Source organism: Uloborus diversus, unplaced genomic scaffold (genome assembly GCF_026930045.1).
Source record: "Uloborus diversus isolate 005 unplaced genomic scaffold, Udiv.v.3.1 scaffold_75, whole genome shotgun sequence".
Taxonomy (NCBI): domain Eukaryota; kingdom Metazoa; phylum Arthropoda; class Arachnida; order Araneae; family Uloboridae; genus Uloborus; species Uloborus diversus.
Genome location: NW_026558956.1, coordinates 21,749 through 39,092, shown reverse-complemented (window position 1 = coordinate 39,092; position 17,344 = coordinate 21,749). Strand labels below are relative to the sequence as shown.

General features: G+C 30.4%; 1 protein-coding gene across 1 annotated transcript in view; it reads left to right on the top strand.

Moving 5' to 3' along the window:
* The window catches only part of LOC129233811 (FHF complex subunit HOOK interacting protein 1B-like), a 37,197-nt gene extending 29,204 nt beyond the window's left edge, over window positions 1-7,993 (top strand). The window contains exons 12-13 of the mRNA XM_054867786.1: window positions 265-388; window positions 6,267-7,993. Of these exons, the coding sequence (XP_054723761.1) occupies window positions 265-388; window positions 6,267-6,453 (311 nt within the window). The 3' untranslated portion in view covers window positions 6,454-7,993. The remainder of the gene's footprint in view (window positions 1-264; window positions 389-6,266) is intronic.
* Window positions 7,994-17,344: the final 9,351 nt, after the last annotated feature.

Sequence of the window (17,344 nt, the reverse complement as noted above, 5' to 3'; positions counted from 1 at the left end):
AGGATAGTTTAACATTTTTGTGAACTAAGTTAAGTACGAAGAACATACTTAAAAAATTGGTGCAGCAAATTGTAGTCTTTTGCACAACCCTCACCCAAAATTTAGAATGTCTTTCAAAATACTATCCTTTTTTTTCATATGGAATCCTCTTGTGAACTTTTCTTTCTATGAATTATTTTATTTTTCAAACAAGAAATAATAGTGTATAATTTGATTTTTATATTTTTCTGTTTGCCACAAAATAAAACCATTATTACTCTTTAGGTGAGCCGCGCCGCAAAAGTTTAACCAATTTCCTGTTTCGAAAAAGCAGTTTTTTGAGAAACAAGGAGCACAGCTTTGTCAAGGAACCTTCTTTAGAATCCATTTCTGATGGCCATGGATATAGGTAATGTAATATTCTATGACGATTTTATTTGAAATTAAAGTCCTAGTTTAATTTTGTACCATATACCTTTATTTTTACTGCAAGATAAATCTTTACTTGACTATTGTTAAATTACAAAAATGTAAAATGCTGATGTTAAATGCTTTACTTAAGTACTTTTTGTCAAGGTTTATAAAAATTACAAATTAAAAAAAAAAAAACCTCATTTTTTAAATTTAAACAGATTTTTTAACATTCAAATAGAGTTTTTGAAATTTAAATATATTTAAGTGTGATATTTGATAACCAATTAAATTGTTCAAGTTAGGTGTATAAATTCTTTTTTTTTATTTGTAATTAAAAATACATATAACTAAAATATATATATATATATATATATATATATATATATATATATATATATATATATATATATATATATATATATATATATATATATATATAAGAATAATTCATAAATCAGTTGAAAATATTACTTTTAATAGAGGGTTTTCTGCTTGTTTGAATTATCATAATTTAAATAATAGATGATTCATGTTAAATGAGACATTTTATCAACCACAAAATTGCTAGAAAGATGAAGTTGACTAATGGCTAACTATCTAATTGATGGCTCATTTCCATGTCAGTTTCGAACTTCAGATTGCACCAATCCATATGGTGAAAAAAAATTTCTCAATAGAATTTATTGATGGCAGCAATTGATTGAGTGCCTAGTTCAAGTGATCAATTTTTCCATTCTTATCCTTATTTTAGAAAAAGTGACTTTTTGATAAATCAAGTGGAGAAAGGTTCAATATTTCTCAGGAATATCAGGAGAGTACTTTTCATTTGCAAATGTAAAAGATTTTTTCTTTCCAAAATGGTTGGGGATAGTGGAGACCATTATTACATGTCTGGAAAGAAAATAGTGAAATTATATCATAGTAGGTCAGGAAATTTTTCAGCTATTGTTCAGCGAAATTCATGTTAAAATTTCTGCGGGAATCCTGAACTTGCTTCTGTATTTAAATTTCAACATATTAAGGGTCTTTAAAAAAACTTCAAGCTTACTTAACAAAAAAGAATATATATATATATATATATATATATATGTGTGTGTGTGTGTGTGTGTGTGTGTGTGTGTGTGTGTGTGTGTATAAATTGCAGGGAGAATATTTGTTTTGAGAGTTCAATGGTTTTGAGATATCAAGGTTTGACTGTAGTTAATATGAAGAAGAACTTAGTGTGTGTAAAGGACTAATGTTCTTTCCATGAAAGACAAACAATGAAGCAACTGTGCCAGTTGCAATATATACAGTCAAACTCTGTTGACACAAACTCTCTTGAGGTGAAATGAATGCCTTCCCCAATAGATAAAGCTTGAAATTAATGCTTAATCGATGATCTAGAAGAAGATGATTCTGACGAATTCTCATTTAAGATGGAAAAAAAAATTAAGCCCCCCTACCCCCAAAAAAATAACACTAATTGAAATACATAAAGACGTAAGAAAAAACATGTCCTTTTGCATGAAATATCCTTACTGACTTTGGACGATTGAAAGATTTGCACTTTAACACAAACCATTGTGTAGCCATTCATAGTGAATTTATTCCCAGTTCTGCAAAAAAAATTTTCGCAGCTCTGTGCAAAATTTTTTTTCCTCCATTATGATAAATTTTGTTTGATACTAGTTATTAAACTTAATGTAACTTTTGTGCTTTAAATATAAATACAAATGCTTGTGTGCATATTTCTAGAAAATGTACTTAGGTTCCTATATTTTCTGTATCTCTGAAGCAAAAACTTTTGTCTGCTTACTCAAAATTCAGTAAACATAGAAATTGGTTAACTTGAAATTTGGTTAACGCAAAAGATTTTGACCTCCTAATCTCGTTAACTAGCTTATACTGTATTTTATAAATTTCAAGTAACTTTAGTGAAATGAACCATTCAACCTGTGATTCATGAGGCCTGACAAATTTTTCGATTGGGTGAAGCAAAGGTAACTGACTCTAGCTCGGAATTTCGCTTTAGTGAACTTTTATTGGGGCAAAAGCTGGAAATCGAATTGTGTGTGTGTTTCCTTTTTTCTTTTTTTGGAGACATAGAAATGTATTGTTATATGTATTCAATATATATACCTTTCATTTCATAAAGGAAGGCTTTATGTTGAACTGCAGCTCTAAAAAATTCCCAAGTGCTAATATAAGCACAAAATTTTATTTATGCAGTCAACTTCTGATTATCCGCGAGCAGATTATCCACTAGTCAAACAGGAATATGTATTTTCACAGCAAAAAGCAAAAACCGATGACTGTTTTTTTTTTCCAAAAAAATTTTAAGTTAAACTTGGAAGTTTTGTTATATTTATTTAGTTTTTGCTCTTTCTTTATCGTACATGCACTTGATATTTATCCATTTTAAGTTCTGTTGTGCAAAAATACAACCCATTTTTCCTATTACTGCATATATTTTCACTGAACTATGCGCCAATGCAGCCATGTTTTTGAGGAAGAGTTTTTTCCCTTTTTGTCCCTTATTTTAGCCTTTTCGCGGTTTGTCCGCTAGGCACTTGTGGCTCCCAATTCTGCAAATAATCGGGAAGTTTGCTGTATATTAATAGGCTTGCCAGACATCGCGGTTTTCAGACAGAATCCTGCTGTTCTGGCCGGTTTACTTCCCATCCAGGTAAAAGATAAATTTGATGTATATCCAAAAATGTCTAAAAGTAATTTAACTGCAAAGGACTATTTAGGATAATTACTTCATCATTTGTAACATTAACATGTAAAACTAATATCAGATTAGCTTGTAAAGATTTTTACAAGATTTAAAACCAAAAAGACTTTCTGAAAAAAAGTCCCAGCCAGTGAAAAAGACGTGTAAATATTGTTAAAATTTTTATTCCTCATTCAAAGTGTATCCTTTTACTAAAGTAATGTATAAATATTAACATGTTTTTTTTTTTTAAAGGGCTAAATTTATCTGCTTGTGTCATCTATTATTACACCTGTGGTTTAAGTTCATATTTATTAGTAACCAATTATTCATAACCTTTCGAAGGTACTACCTTCTAAAACACTCTAAAAACAAGCAAAGGATGTGTACCCTTTTGAATACTTGCGACTCTGGGGAGGAGGGGCGCATTCCAGTGTCCTGGTTGAACATTTCAGAAATCGGAAGGCCAATATACATATACATTAGGGTGTCCCAAAAAAATGAAAGTCGTTTTTATTAAACGCATACCCTCTCATTTTTTTCTTTTTATATCAAAACCCTTGTACAAAAAATTTCATACAATTTGAAGCACGGTAAGCCGTGCCGACTTGCGCCTAAAGGCCTAAACGTGTAAATAGCACGTGTATTCATAAGCAAGCGAACGCTGGCAACGCGATACTTTGTGAAGCTCAAAGCAGCTGTAAATAGTGCACAGAAAACAAATGAAAACAGAAAAACATATGTTGGGGGGGTGGGGGTGCGTATCCGTGGCAATTTGCAAACCGTCAAACGTGTCAGTACGAATACATTCCGGTCAACGAGCGCAGTATAGTCCTTCCATAGGGAACGAAACATGGCAGTAGAATTGTAAAGTTCGAAGAAAGAGATTTTTAATAGGAGTTGCGTAAAACACCAAATTACTGGCTTGAAACTTCCCTCTAACGGACAAGTTCTGTCTGTTTTGTTTTATGACATTCGAGAAGTAAATTTAACCAACAGTGAAAGTGCAAATCTCGCTATTCGGGAATGCATCATCTTTTGGGAAAAGGCACGCATTCCCACCAAACCGTTGCCAAATTGTGTGAATATACTTAAAAACCTGTATCCAATTTGGAGAGACTTCCAAAAAAAAAAAAAGAAAGGAAAGAAACTGCAAGAAGTATTCAGGCAGCGGCAACAAGAATTGTTGAGCAATTAAAACAATTTATTCAATATTGCACATGCTGATGCACTTCGGTTAATCAAACTAGAGGAAGATGGGATTTTCTGAGCTGTCAAAGAAGAAAACAGGCGCATTAAATGCGATTCCACTACAACATCCCCGGAATTGTATGAACTTGTACAAGAAGATTCCTCTTCGAGCTCTAGAGAAAATATTAATTCAGAAGATTTCCCTAAAACATATAAATCAGTACCTGGAACAAGTATATTAGAACCTGGAGCAAGTATATAAGAACCTGGAACAAGTATTCCAGAACCTGGAACAAGTATTATCAGAACCTGGAACAAGTAAATATGTCATGAGGAGCGATTTTATTACTCCAAAGTCAGTTGCTTCATTGGACAGGTGTCCAAGTATACAAGATTATGTGTTTATTCTTGAAGCTACTATTGACGTACTTGGGTGTAACATTGATGAATTTCTCATAGGTAAATCTTCAATTCAAAGAATTCGAACCGAAAAGCGGAAGGAGCACGAGAAAAGAATAAAAATTGGTTTTTAGTACGAGGTACCATATGTAGTGAATTTACCTTGGAATATGAAACTGTTGCCTACTTTGGGTGCTCAAAAATCAAAAGAAGATCGCTTATCTATAGTTATTTCATATGGATATGATGAACAACTCATTTTTGAGTCTAAACTGGATAGTTCTACAGGAAAAGAACAAACACTGGCTATTTGAAAGGCAGTTTTAGATTGGAATCTCGAAGACAGAGTTAAAACTCTCTGTTGTGATACTACAGCTTCCAAAACAGGTCCTTTAAGTGGTCCTTGCGCTATTCTTGAGCAAAAAATTGATTGAGAAATGCTTTCCTTTGCTTGCCACCATCATATATATGAACTATCCATCCCACTAAAATACCGTGCTATGGAGGAGCTGCGGAGTTGTTCCGAAATGTACCCTGTCTTAGAAAATTTATTTGACTTTTAGCGTGCTGAACTTACTAATATTACAATCAGGAATGACTATCAAGAGTTGATAGAACTGCCTATCCTATTTTTAGGTGGAGATACAGAAAATGAATTTAAAATAAGACCACCAGGAGCCATGCACCAAGCTCGATGGATGGCTCGAACGAATTACTTCCTAAAACTGTTTCTGTTTAGTTCATAACTAAAACTTGATACCAAGAAAGATGAAGCATTGTTTGATTTCTGCTTTTTTTTAGTGACAATATATGTAAAACCATGGCTTCAATACATTTTGACAGTCAAAGCACCCAAAAAAGATATGTGCTTTTTGAAAAAAGTACGAAAATGTGGACCCAATCATCTCTAAACTGCTCCAAAAAATATTCGTCCAGCTTTTAGGGTATGGTCAATAATATTTCATTCCTTGATGTGAAAAAGACTGTCTCAATGCTTAGAGCAGTAAGCGATGCAGCTGAAAGAACGGTAAAAATGATGCAAGACTTTCATGGTTTGCTAACTGCTGATGAGGAACAACAACAATTTGTGTTACGTTGCGTTCAAGAGCACCGGAAGCTCTATCCTGACTGCAAAAAGCAAACATTGAAATAAAAATTTGTACAGTAATGTTTCTTGTAGTCTAATATTGTTCTAAATATCTGCTTTAAATAAACTGATGTTGCGTGTAGTAAGGAATTATACAGGTAGCAATCTTTCGACTGTAGTCACCGTAGAGGATTTCAGGTCCAACTTTGACCTCAAGTCGGCACAGGTTCCCGTTATTTTATTGCAATAAAACTTTTTTCTCATGTTTCTGAGGTGAAATGGAAAAAATTTGGAGGGTATGCATATTCGATTTCACAAATTTTTTTTCGCCATTATATCTTGGGACACCCTAATATACATATATATCTGATGTGCTTAGTTTTTTTATTTTCATTCATGTTGCATTCAATTATAAAATATTTTTTGTGCTATTTGAAATATAAGTTGAAATCTAATGGGGGAAAATGTGAGAAATAAATTGTTTTATCCATATTTCAGGTACATTAGCAAGCCCAATCCATTTTCTTTAGAAGGTGAAATGGAAGCTGTAAAAGCTAGGAATGCTATTTTATGTGCTGTGGTGTTAGAAGAATTTCTCAAGGAGTTGGCAGCCATTGCTCAAGAACATTCAATCATACAGCTAAATCCTGATTTTTGGGAAAGAATCGGTAGTCCATGGGAATAGTTGAATAGTTAATATTTTTAAAATCCGAACCACCGTGTAGTCACTGAATTTGCAGTCTAAGCTGTTGCCTGTCCTGTTTGTAAATTGTATTCTAGATTCTAACTAATTAGTTAAATTATGGAATTTTGATCCATAATCAATATCATCCATGTAAATTCATCCACTTTCTCAACCTGTTTTCGATTCATTCTCGAAACCTTTGTCTTATTCCGATTCATTTCTTTAGTTTTTCTTTCAAATGCATTTTTAATTTCTATAGAGACAATAAAAGTTTTATAGGAATTAAAACAACACCTTATTTCTGAAAACAAATAGTTGAAAACAATGTTAACCAAATAGAAATATTGAGTTATTGCACATACAACTTTCAGTTACAAAAACCCTTTTTCCAAAGTGAATGAGAGAGCATTTGGCAAGAGCAGTTGGTTTAGAAAATTTTATTTATACTTCCAATGTTCTTATTAGTTGCTGGTTAATCCTTTTTTTTTTTTTTTTTGTTTTAAACTTCTGTTCTTGTTGGTCGGTCTTTCATAAGTTCACATGGTCCGCATTGAATAAAGAGTTCCTTTTAACTCCAAAATATGTAATTGCCGTACTTTGCAAATTTTGTGCTTTATCAATGTTGTTTCAAACATTTATGATGAGTCTTAATTTTTCCTAAAAATCCACATTCATACTGACGTAAGGGCCAATCTACTACTGTGGCATATTGAAAATGTCGGTTCTCTTCTAATTAATAAAACTAAAATTTCAGACAAATTTGATGCCATGCCACTAAATAATACTATAATTATTTCTAAATAATTTAGCACCAGCATAGGGCTGCAATAAAATCGAATTTAAATTGGAAACGTTTTTAACTAAGCTTTTTTTGTGAAGAGAGATAAGTTGTTTTTAATCCATGAATTTGTTTTGTCCTTCATGAAAGTACATTTCTTGGTGTTCTGAAAATATTTACCCCTGGCTTGTAAAAAATGTATTAAGGCCATTCCATGGAAGCAGTCGGCCCAATTTTCACATAAATTAATGAATATTGGCTTACCACAATATTCATTAATTTATGTGAAAATTCTTGCAAATATTAATACAGTAGAGTCTCGAAAATCCGAGGTAATTGGGGCTCATGCCACCTCGGATTACTGAAAACTCGGATTATCTGGAAAATTCTTTCAGATTAATTTTTTGCACTTTTTCGATACATAAAGAGTAGCCCCTTTTACTTCCTTGTACAAAGAAAAGCAGTATTGTATTCGTGAAAAATTATCACCGAAACTTCAACATAAATTTCGTTTTTTAATACCTTTAAACGATTCAATGCTCTAACTTAATTACGGCGGGAGTTATTTGTGTTTTTAGCTTGAATTTTTTTAGCTTTGCTGAAATTTTGGCACTATTTTCTTCATCAAATATATCAATAAAATGTGAAGGAATTTTCCCACAGTTTTCTTTTTGACACTTTTGGAAAAAGCGACATTTTTTACTTCAGATCTATCTAAACCTATGGTCAAAAAACTAAGATTCTATCTCCAAAGGAAAAAAAGTTACAAGCCTTTTTAAATCAAGTTCAAAAAAAATCTCATCTCCCTTCATGTTATTAACCATTTTATTTTCCCATTTCCAAGGTTACACTTTTTGAATCCATTGTTTCTTTTCATCTTTCTCTTTTCAATTTCTTAAACTTATTTTATTTTGTGTTTCCATGGTTATGTTTTTTAAATCCATCTTTCTCATATCAATTTCTTAAAAGTATTTTAATGTCTGTCGTCATTGTTTGGAAGGGAAATTTCGCATGATGTTTTTTTTTTCTCTTTTATTTAAGCTTGATTGTTAAATATGCGTCACTTGACACAATTTTTATTTTTAAGGTAGACCGGACCGAGCCGGGCAACACAGCTAGTGTACTTCTAAAAGTCTTTAGATTTTAAGTGGCATCTATTACTAAGTTTCATTTTTTATATAGTAAGAATAACTAGTTGCTACATCATTGTAAAATACAGTGGAAAAATAAAGCAGAGCGATTGGTACTTTAGACAAAGGTTTCCTGAAGGAATTGTTATGTGTTAGAAACACCTCCATATTTCTAACATTTTTGTCAAGTTTGAAATGTAGTGTTATCATCATGTAATGGTTTTGATACAAAAAAAGATTTTTTGAAGTTTTTTTTTATCGTTGACTAATGTAATAAATTTACTTATAATTTTCAATTATGCATTTAAAAATAATTATTTTGGATTGTTGTAATTTATTATGTCTGTGATCTTTCATGTCTTGATAGACTTATCTATTTTATTTGTGATTAATGAATGATTTTATTAGAGAATTTCTGTTTAAATTTTAATATATTCTTGAGCCAGTAGTTTGTGTTTGTGAGAGTGAACTTTCTTAAGATTTTATTTGTGCAATTTGTTTTTTTATTAATGCCCACAAAAAGAAAATAATGCACACAATAAGAAGTAAATGTTTTATTAGTGCATGTTACAATTTTATACATGCAAATGGTGGGAAAAAGTTTTGGTTATGTGATAGAGCAAGTGCAATTGTTTTCCATTTTCTTTGTTAAAAAAATGGCTATCAGTAACATTTTCATGCAATATAATGTGTGTTTTAGTTATTTATTCAGACTGTTTACAGTAAAATTAAAATTCATATCCAAGTATTGCTTGCCTATGTTTGAAGTTTTAAACAATAAATCTATTATTTCAAATAACTTAGAGAAGCAAAGAAAAATTATTTATGCGTATCATACTTGCCAACTTTTATGGATTAGGCGTAGTTGTTTTTTTTGTAACTAGCCCGATTTGTAATGCATTTCAAAATCCAATTACATCTTTCTCTGTAAAATTTTCCTTGTTTAGTTTCTATTTGAAGCGCTACGGGAAAGAACGTTCAAAGTCCAGTTTTCTAAAAAAACTCTGGTTAACCTATCGGAACACGTAGATTATTACGGACAGTATCAGGATTTAAGCTGGGTTCAAAAGTTCTTTAGCATAAAAGCTAAAATTGAGGGGAAAATGTTAGCAAAATGCTAGAATGTTACACATTCTCATATATTTATATATGCCTTAGTGTGTTTCATCTCCAGTTGAAAATAAAATTCATATTTCATCTGTGACATCTTGAAAGAAATAAGTACAACAGCTATTTTTTTAAACATAATAAAAAAAGAAAACACATGATTGGTGTTTAAAACGTTGCAGTCCCAATGCAGTTATTGGGGGGAGGGGGGACATAATGCTGGATAAGACGAATAGTTATTGAACTTAATAGTAGCTTAAACATCTTAGCTGAGATTTAAAAAGGATTAAGTTGGTTATCGCCATGCATGCTACCTCTCTAGGATCATACATTTCTCCTTTTTTTCTAAATTAATTTATTTTTTATTTGAGCAAAAAAGTGAAAATGCATTGCTTTATTTTCGCAATTCAGATAGTGTTTTCACATTATGCGAAAAATGCGACCGTAGTGGAAACCCTGAAATGTATTCAAGAGAAATATTATTCAGGCCAGAATCATCATAGTGAGTGAGTTTTAACAGGGAAGAATGAGGCTAACTTGGAAACGATTCGAGATTTCAAGTTCAAAAACGTAATAAGGGAAATTTGAGCATGGTGGACTATGAACATTCTTCCCCGTGGCCCTTCATTTGATTCTACTGCTTGAACATCGCTAATTTTGGGTTTACCCTTTTTTTTTAAAACTTTTCTTGTATTTTATATTCTATAGCAGAATATGTTTGCGTTTTTCCACTGCCACTTGTGAATTTCAATCCATTTGCATTCGAGTTAATTTGAACCAGTCAAAACATTTTTTCTAAAATCTTCCTTAAGCTAATGTAAGCACCTTAGATTTATAAAGGTTTCAGAAAATTAAAATTGAGAGAAAATAGATTAAAAATGTTTAGGATGGCAGTAGAATATCAAAGTTAAGTAGCTTTGATAGTGATGGTAAAATTATGCAAAAATCAGAAAATGATACCAGTTGGCTAAATTCAAGAATTTTTTTTTTCATTATCTTTGAACTTTCTTAAAATTTTGGTGACTGTGTCAGCTAATTTAAATGTGAAGTATTTTGGCTTTTTTAACCCTTGCATTCATATTTTTACACCATTCATATTATTGTGTGCTCTCAATTAAATTTTAGCAAATTTTTAATTGGACAAGATATTGATATGCACTTAAAAATTTTACTGATGCTCATTCCCCAAAGTTGGCAAATATTTCATTTTCTTTTCTTTTCTTTAAAATGAATTTATTTCAAAAAAACTTACCAGTTTAAATTTTAATGTTCCAAGTTACCATTGCCTACTTTTTAAATAATAAAATTCTTGAATAAAAAAATTGTATACATATTTTTAATAGTATAAAAATATGTTGTCTTGAGGTACAAAAGTGGTGACAATTAGATTATAAGAAACTTTTCATCCTGAACCACTCATGAAAAATATCTCTTTTCTATTTCAAAAAGTAATATGAGATCTATAATCTTCATTTCTTTTTCTCTTTTTGACAATGTTTCTAAAGAAATGTAATATTGTAACCTTTTGGAACTGTCAAAGGGGAATATCAAAAATTTTTTTTCTTGTATCCTGTCCATAACTGGCATTTGCTTTATTCAGACAAAATGTGTTGTATTATTCTTAAATTTCAGTTGTGTAAATAAAAAAAAATCAGGCTGTGATAAAATATTGTATAAATGTATGTCAGATGCATTATGTGCTGTAAATTAGTTAAAGGAAATAACACAATGTTGCTTTAAAGCTGTGAGAGGACAATTTTACTAAAAAACATAAAATAAGTTATTTAACTATTGTTGAATAATCAGTTATATTTACAACTAAGCACATTTTGCAAGTGATTATGAGTCATGTCATCATTAGAAAAAACATGTTATGGATCTTACAAATGATACGAAAGTTTTAGAACGAAGCAATAATAGCCTGTTCTGATTGCCAGAAATGAATGATAAAGTAAAATGGAAAATCGTAAATTCAGGCAGAAGAAAAAACTGAATAGTTATGCTCATTTTGAATTAATGTTCTTTTTTAAATGACTTTTTTCACTACTTCCATCAAGCTTTTGTTTCCACAACTTATTGACGGAGTTTCAAATGCAGCAAATATTGCACGCAAATGTAATACTTGTGCATAATTCTGAAGAAACATCAATTTTTAAGTTTGCGAGAAATGTGTACATATCATACTTTTGTTTTGAGAAAAAAATGCACATTTATAACTTTGTTTTTGGTAAGGGATACCAAGAAAAGTTTTTTCAATTTTTTTGTTAAATAAAATTATTTTTTCACTGGCCTGTCTTAGGCATACCTACGGGTTCACCTTTTTTCAAGAGTGGCACATTTTTTCCTGCTGTGTTTCTATTTCTTGCATAAGAAGGATCTTTTTCCTCTTTTTTTCAAGATATTTATCTAAATTATGTATACTTATCTATTTTTTTTAATGCTAACTTTATTTACTCCAATGTTCTAATTAACAACCATGTCGATAATTAATTTTCTTCATGTACAATTTTTTTTAATGATTTTTTTTCCCAATATATTTTTTTTTCAAATGTAAAAAGTTTTCATCCTTCTGATGCTATACTTTGAAATTATACTTTGTAAAATGCAATCTTTTTGTCTTTGGGGATTGTATTTTATTAAATTTTTGATGTTTCCTTAGGCTTTTTGAAAAGGTTAGTGAATAAAATATCTGATAATTTTCATTGAAACTGTAGTTTGAAATAATCAGAATGAAATTTCATGATCAGTAAGAATCTGAGCCTGTGAAGGTCTGGAAGTTTAGTACCAAATGGCTGGTTTGATTTTACTTTAGTTTCAGTTGTATTAAGCAATATAATATTTCCGATCGTTCAAAAATATGTAAAATAAGTAATTGAGCTGATAAAAATGGTTAAATTTGAAAGAAAAATCCTGAAAAAAAAATTAGTAAAAACCCACAACTTGCTGCTTTACCAAGGGGAGAAAAATATTTATTCTTCATCACAATGAATTGGTTGTGCATGTAAAGTTTATTGTTTATTTTGCAGTTTTGATGACTTATCAAAAAATTTTAATGGACACGTACTTTTCTATGTATTATTAATAATTTACTATACCGTTTTGTTATTGAACGTTTCAATATACTCATAGCCTAGTTGTGTGTATATTAATTTTTTCATCAAATGAGTTTAACCATTGTTGTTGTGCTGTATTGTTTTTTTTTTTTTTTTTTGAAGTTTAGCATATTTAATTGGCATTTTTAATTTTTTTTAAATATACTGTTGGACAAAATTAGTGACTATTTTTAAAAGTTTGTCTTAGTTATATAATAATAAGAATGTTTAATGACAAGTTTATTATTTTTATTTTCCAGCCTAAAAGCACATTTATTGGGAAAGAACCCCAAAATTTAGGGTTTCATGCAAAATAATTTAAATTTTTGATTCCTATTTTAATTTATCATTTTTTTTTAAATAAAGCAGCTAACAATCACTAATGGCAACATAGATTCATGTCATGACTTTAAATGAAGTTATTCGAGCAAAATTTTACTTTAATCTAGGATTTTTTACCTTTGAGTTTATAATTTTGTTTCAATGTCACGAAATGATATATTATTCAATTTCTACATCTTTAAATTAAAACAAATTTGTTTAGTTTAGTTTTGAGCTATAATTTTGTCCATCAGTGTGTAGTGTACCCAAATCTAGTTTTTGTTTTCTTTAAAATGCACTATAAGTTTTAAAAAACACATAAACAAATATTAAAGTATTTCGGTGCCTGCTTTTGCATTATGAGGCAGTGAGAAGCAAAGAGATATAAGTGGCAAAATTAAAAATTTGGAGATGACCAGTACAAATAGTAGGGGAACCTCTCTTCTGTCTTGGGGCAAGAGATAGTACTAGTAGCCCTAGTAGGTGCTGCTATACAACATGATTGAGAAAAAAAATCCATGAAAGCCTACCTAGGATGTTATCTTGAATGTCGTTTCACTCAAAACTTGAAAATGTCCACTTACATCCCTTTGCTTCTCATTGCCTCATATGATGCCTAACTCTTTTTTTTTTTTTTTTTTGATAAAGTTGTTAGATTTTAGTTATTTTTTTTTTTAAATGTAAGTGGCCTTTAATAAAAAATTAAAAGCTAATTGTAAAAAAATATTAGAAAAGCTTGCTTTGAAAATTTCTCGCAACTGAGAAATCTGCCGGTTTTCTTTCTGCTTCTCAGAATAAAACCTACTATATGTGTTTCCTTCGAAAATGTTGGGTGTCGTAATGTTTTCTTAAATATACTTTATATTGAAAAAATGGAAAACATGAGGATGGTGGTTGAAATTCAGGATTCTTTTCCCTACTTTTTAAGAATTCTATGATTTTTTATACTATTATTTTTCTTTAGGTCATTGGTTTGTTTATTTATTTTTTCCATCTCATTAATTAAAATTTGTATTTATTTTTGCTTCCTACTGAAAGTTACTTTTTTATATTTTTTAATGCAATAGCTATAATAGTCAATCGCGTTTTTTATTTTTAAAAATTAAATCTGATTATTTTTTATGGACTGCAGCGTACAAAATATGTCCAAGTTTGCAATATTTGTTTTATAGTATTTTCTTGAATATACTTTATTTATAGTAAGAATTTAAAATATGATTTTAGTAAAAGATATGGTTATGCTTCCACAGTCTGTTTCCATTCTTTAATAATTTTATCATTCAGTTTTCTTTTGCTATTTGTTTAATTTTTATTTATCTAACTAATTAAGATTTACCTTTATTTTATACTTGCCTGTAAATTTTGAATAGTAGTTTTTTTATTCTACTTTTTTCTGAGAAATAGCAGTTGAGTTGTGTACAAGCACAGTCATTTATGGTCAGAAATCAAATGTGAAAATTATTAAATTTAGATAAAATTTCCTCATTTGATGGGCACTTTGATCGTAACCAAATATCTATATTAGTGTAAATAGGAAAGCAAGCGTCGTTTTCCCAAGCCAAAGAATAATTAATGTGGAAGGAAATATTGACACAGAATGTAAGGTAAATCTATATGATAAATTGTTATTCTTCATTTAATAACTAGTCAGCTAACTAGTGATTTTTTCGGAGAGTAAATTTTTCCAATCAATTTATGTATATATCATCCTATCTGTCTGAAAAAAAAAAATCTTTTAATTGTACTCCTTACAAAGCAGTTGTACTCACATGTCTCCAAAAGATTTGCAATGGTTCTGATTTGTTTGGTTAGTTTCCACCCAGACAGAATGTTTTTTTTTTTTGGGGGGGGGGGGGGGTGATCATAAACATTCTACGTATGTAAGAATGTTTGAGTAGGTATAAAGCTATATGTTCTGTAAAATCTTTATATTGCTTCTACTTTTTTTTTTCCTTTTATTTATTTATTATAGAAAGAAACCCCTTTTTTAACAACAAAATAAGAATATAAAATTTTGAGGATTGACTTCTTTTATCTGTTTTTTTAAATCTATTTTATGTGTTTAAAATGAGAATATTTGTGTTACCCAATATCACAGGGGCTCTCAAACTGGGTGCCGCGGCATTCTGGTGTGCCGTAAGAGGAGGTGAGGGTTGTCGAGTGGGTGTCCATGATATCAACTTATGTATTCAAACAGATAGAGTAGGATCATGGGCACCCATATGACAAATTGTAAGGGGGGGGGGGGCTCAGAAATTTTAACCATGGTTTAACAGGATATTTTCCCTATGGAGGCAGATTTCAGGACAGGTTAGAGTCATTAAAATTTGACATTTTTAGTAATTTATTCATTAATGGCTGGAAAAGAAATTTTTATACATTTTTGCATAGAAAAAGTACTAAAAGCAAGGAAGTTCTAATTTTCAAGGGGGGGGGGGGCTCGCCCCCCCCCCCCCCTCTTGCCTTTCTATATGGGCGCCCTTGAGTAGGGTGTTGCTAGAAATTTCTTATCCTTCAAAGGGTGCTGAGAATTGAAAAAGTTTAAGAACCCCTGCAATAGCAATCAAACTTATTGTTTTTCTTTTGTATGCGTACACACTTTACCATTTTCATGATGTTGTTCAAATTGCATTGAAACATGACAATGTACTCATTTTTAGTCCCTTCTCACTGATCTTCTAATAATCTGTCAAGTTTTAGACACAACGAAACCTCATTGACCAAATTAGAGTGACTTGCTGTTTATAAAATTAGGGTTATGCCATACAAAGATACCCGATGTTAGATAAATTTCTTACTCCAAAGTAACAATTATTTGGAAAAAATTGCAACTAAAATTACAAATATTGAAACCTGTCAAAATCAATTGAAAACAATATTGTCCATTATTAGTCAAGACATGAACTTTTGAAAACTCATTTTTACCAGATTTCAGCCGTCTTGGATATGGTATTACTGTTAAAAATTGCAATAACTTGAAAATAATGGTACCGACTTCATATTTCGTTATTTATATGAGCTACGTCATAAGTCTAGTGTTTACAGTCAAATAAATGTTATATTATATTTTTATATGAAAATGAAAAAATTCATCTTCAAAATTTAGCAAAATTTAATAAACTGTTAAAAAAAGTATGATCTAATTGTTTTCTGAAGTTTGTTAGAGACACAAATCAATATGGGTTCTCTTAGAAAGTGTATTACTAGATCATTGTCATAGCAACCAATCTTTAACTGCTTAAAATTCTAAAGAAAGATTCTAATTTATTTTAAATTGACGTTATTAATTTGCATTGACTTTATTTGTCGTGTTTTACAGGTATTTAGGTTGTGAATGTGCGTGAAAAATTTAAGAGTACTGTAAAGTACTTTTTTTTAAATGAATTGTTAATTTGACTTGTGCACAATGTGATATTTGCATCAAGATTTGTTACCGAATATTTTTTCGTTATTTTCTGGGTGTTTTTGAAAATTGTTTTGATATGTGATTTTGAGTTAATTTATAAAAACCTGCTGTGATCTTAATTTTATAGAATGTACATTGTATTTAATTGTAAAAATAAATATTAATGAAAGCTTTAGTTCTTGTATGTAAAGCTTTAGAATTTTATTTTTATGTATATAAATAAAAATGACATGCATCTAATAATAATTCTGAGTTTTTTTTTTTTTTTTTTGGATGAACATGCACACATTTTGTTCCTGCCATTTATATCTCATGTTTTGCTGAGTATTGTTTCCATCTCCAAAGAGACCCTATGCAAAATTGTTAACATGTAACGCAGAATCTCCAAATGAATTTGTCGTTATGTTACAATGGGGCCACAATTTGCCTGAAAAAAAGGCTTTCTTATCGTCTTTGGCATGTCAGAAAACAAAAATAAAATACAGTGAAACTACTATGAGGGGTCACCTCCATTAACGACCAATTTTTCCCCTTATCTATTCAATGTTAAAAATTCCCCCTAGGAAAGTGCTTCACAAACTATGGTCCGAGAAACCCTTGGGGGTCTGTTGATCTTTAGTAGTGCGTCTGCCGCCAATTTAGGTAAAAAAATGTTTTTCAAACATTAAATGATATTTAAATATTACTTTTGAATTTGAAAGATAGAATTTTCACCTAAGTATGGAGTTGCTTTTTGAACACGATTTGCCAACATATCGAGCAGGTTTGATTTCTTAAATTTTTCAGCTCCAGAACGCCAATCAGAAGTACTTGAATCTTTAGTTGTAAAGTTTTATGTAAAAGGAGACAGGAAAAGCTGTACCAAAATGGCATATCAGGCCAAATTATCCCTGATCTTGAAATACAATGCCGTAAGATCATTCAGCCACCACACTGCAAATTCCCATACAAATTGGAAACCCTTGGGGCAGTTCAATTCAGAAAAATTTTCTAGTTGTCTAAATGTGTTCCTTTAAAAAGAAAGTGTGCAGAAATTTGCTCTGAACGTGTTCCGCTC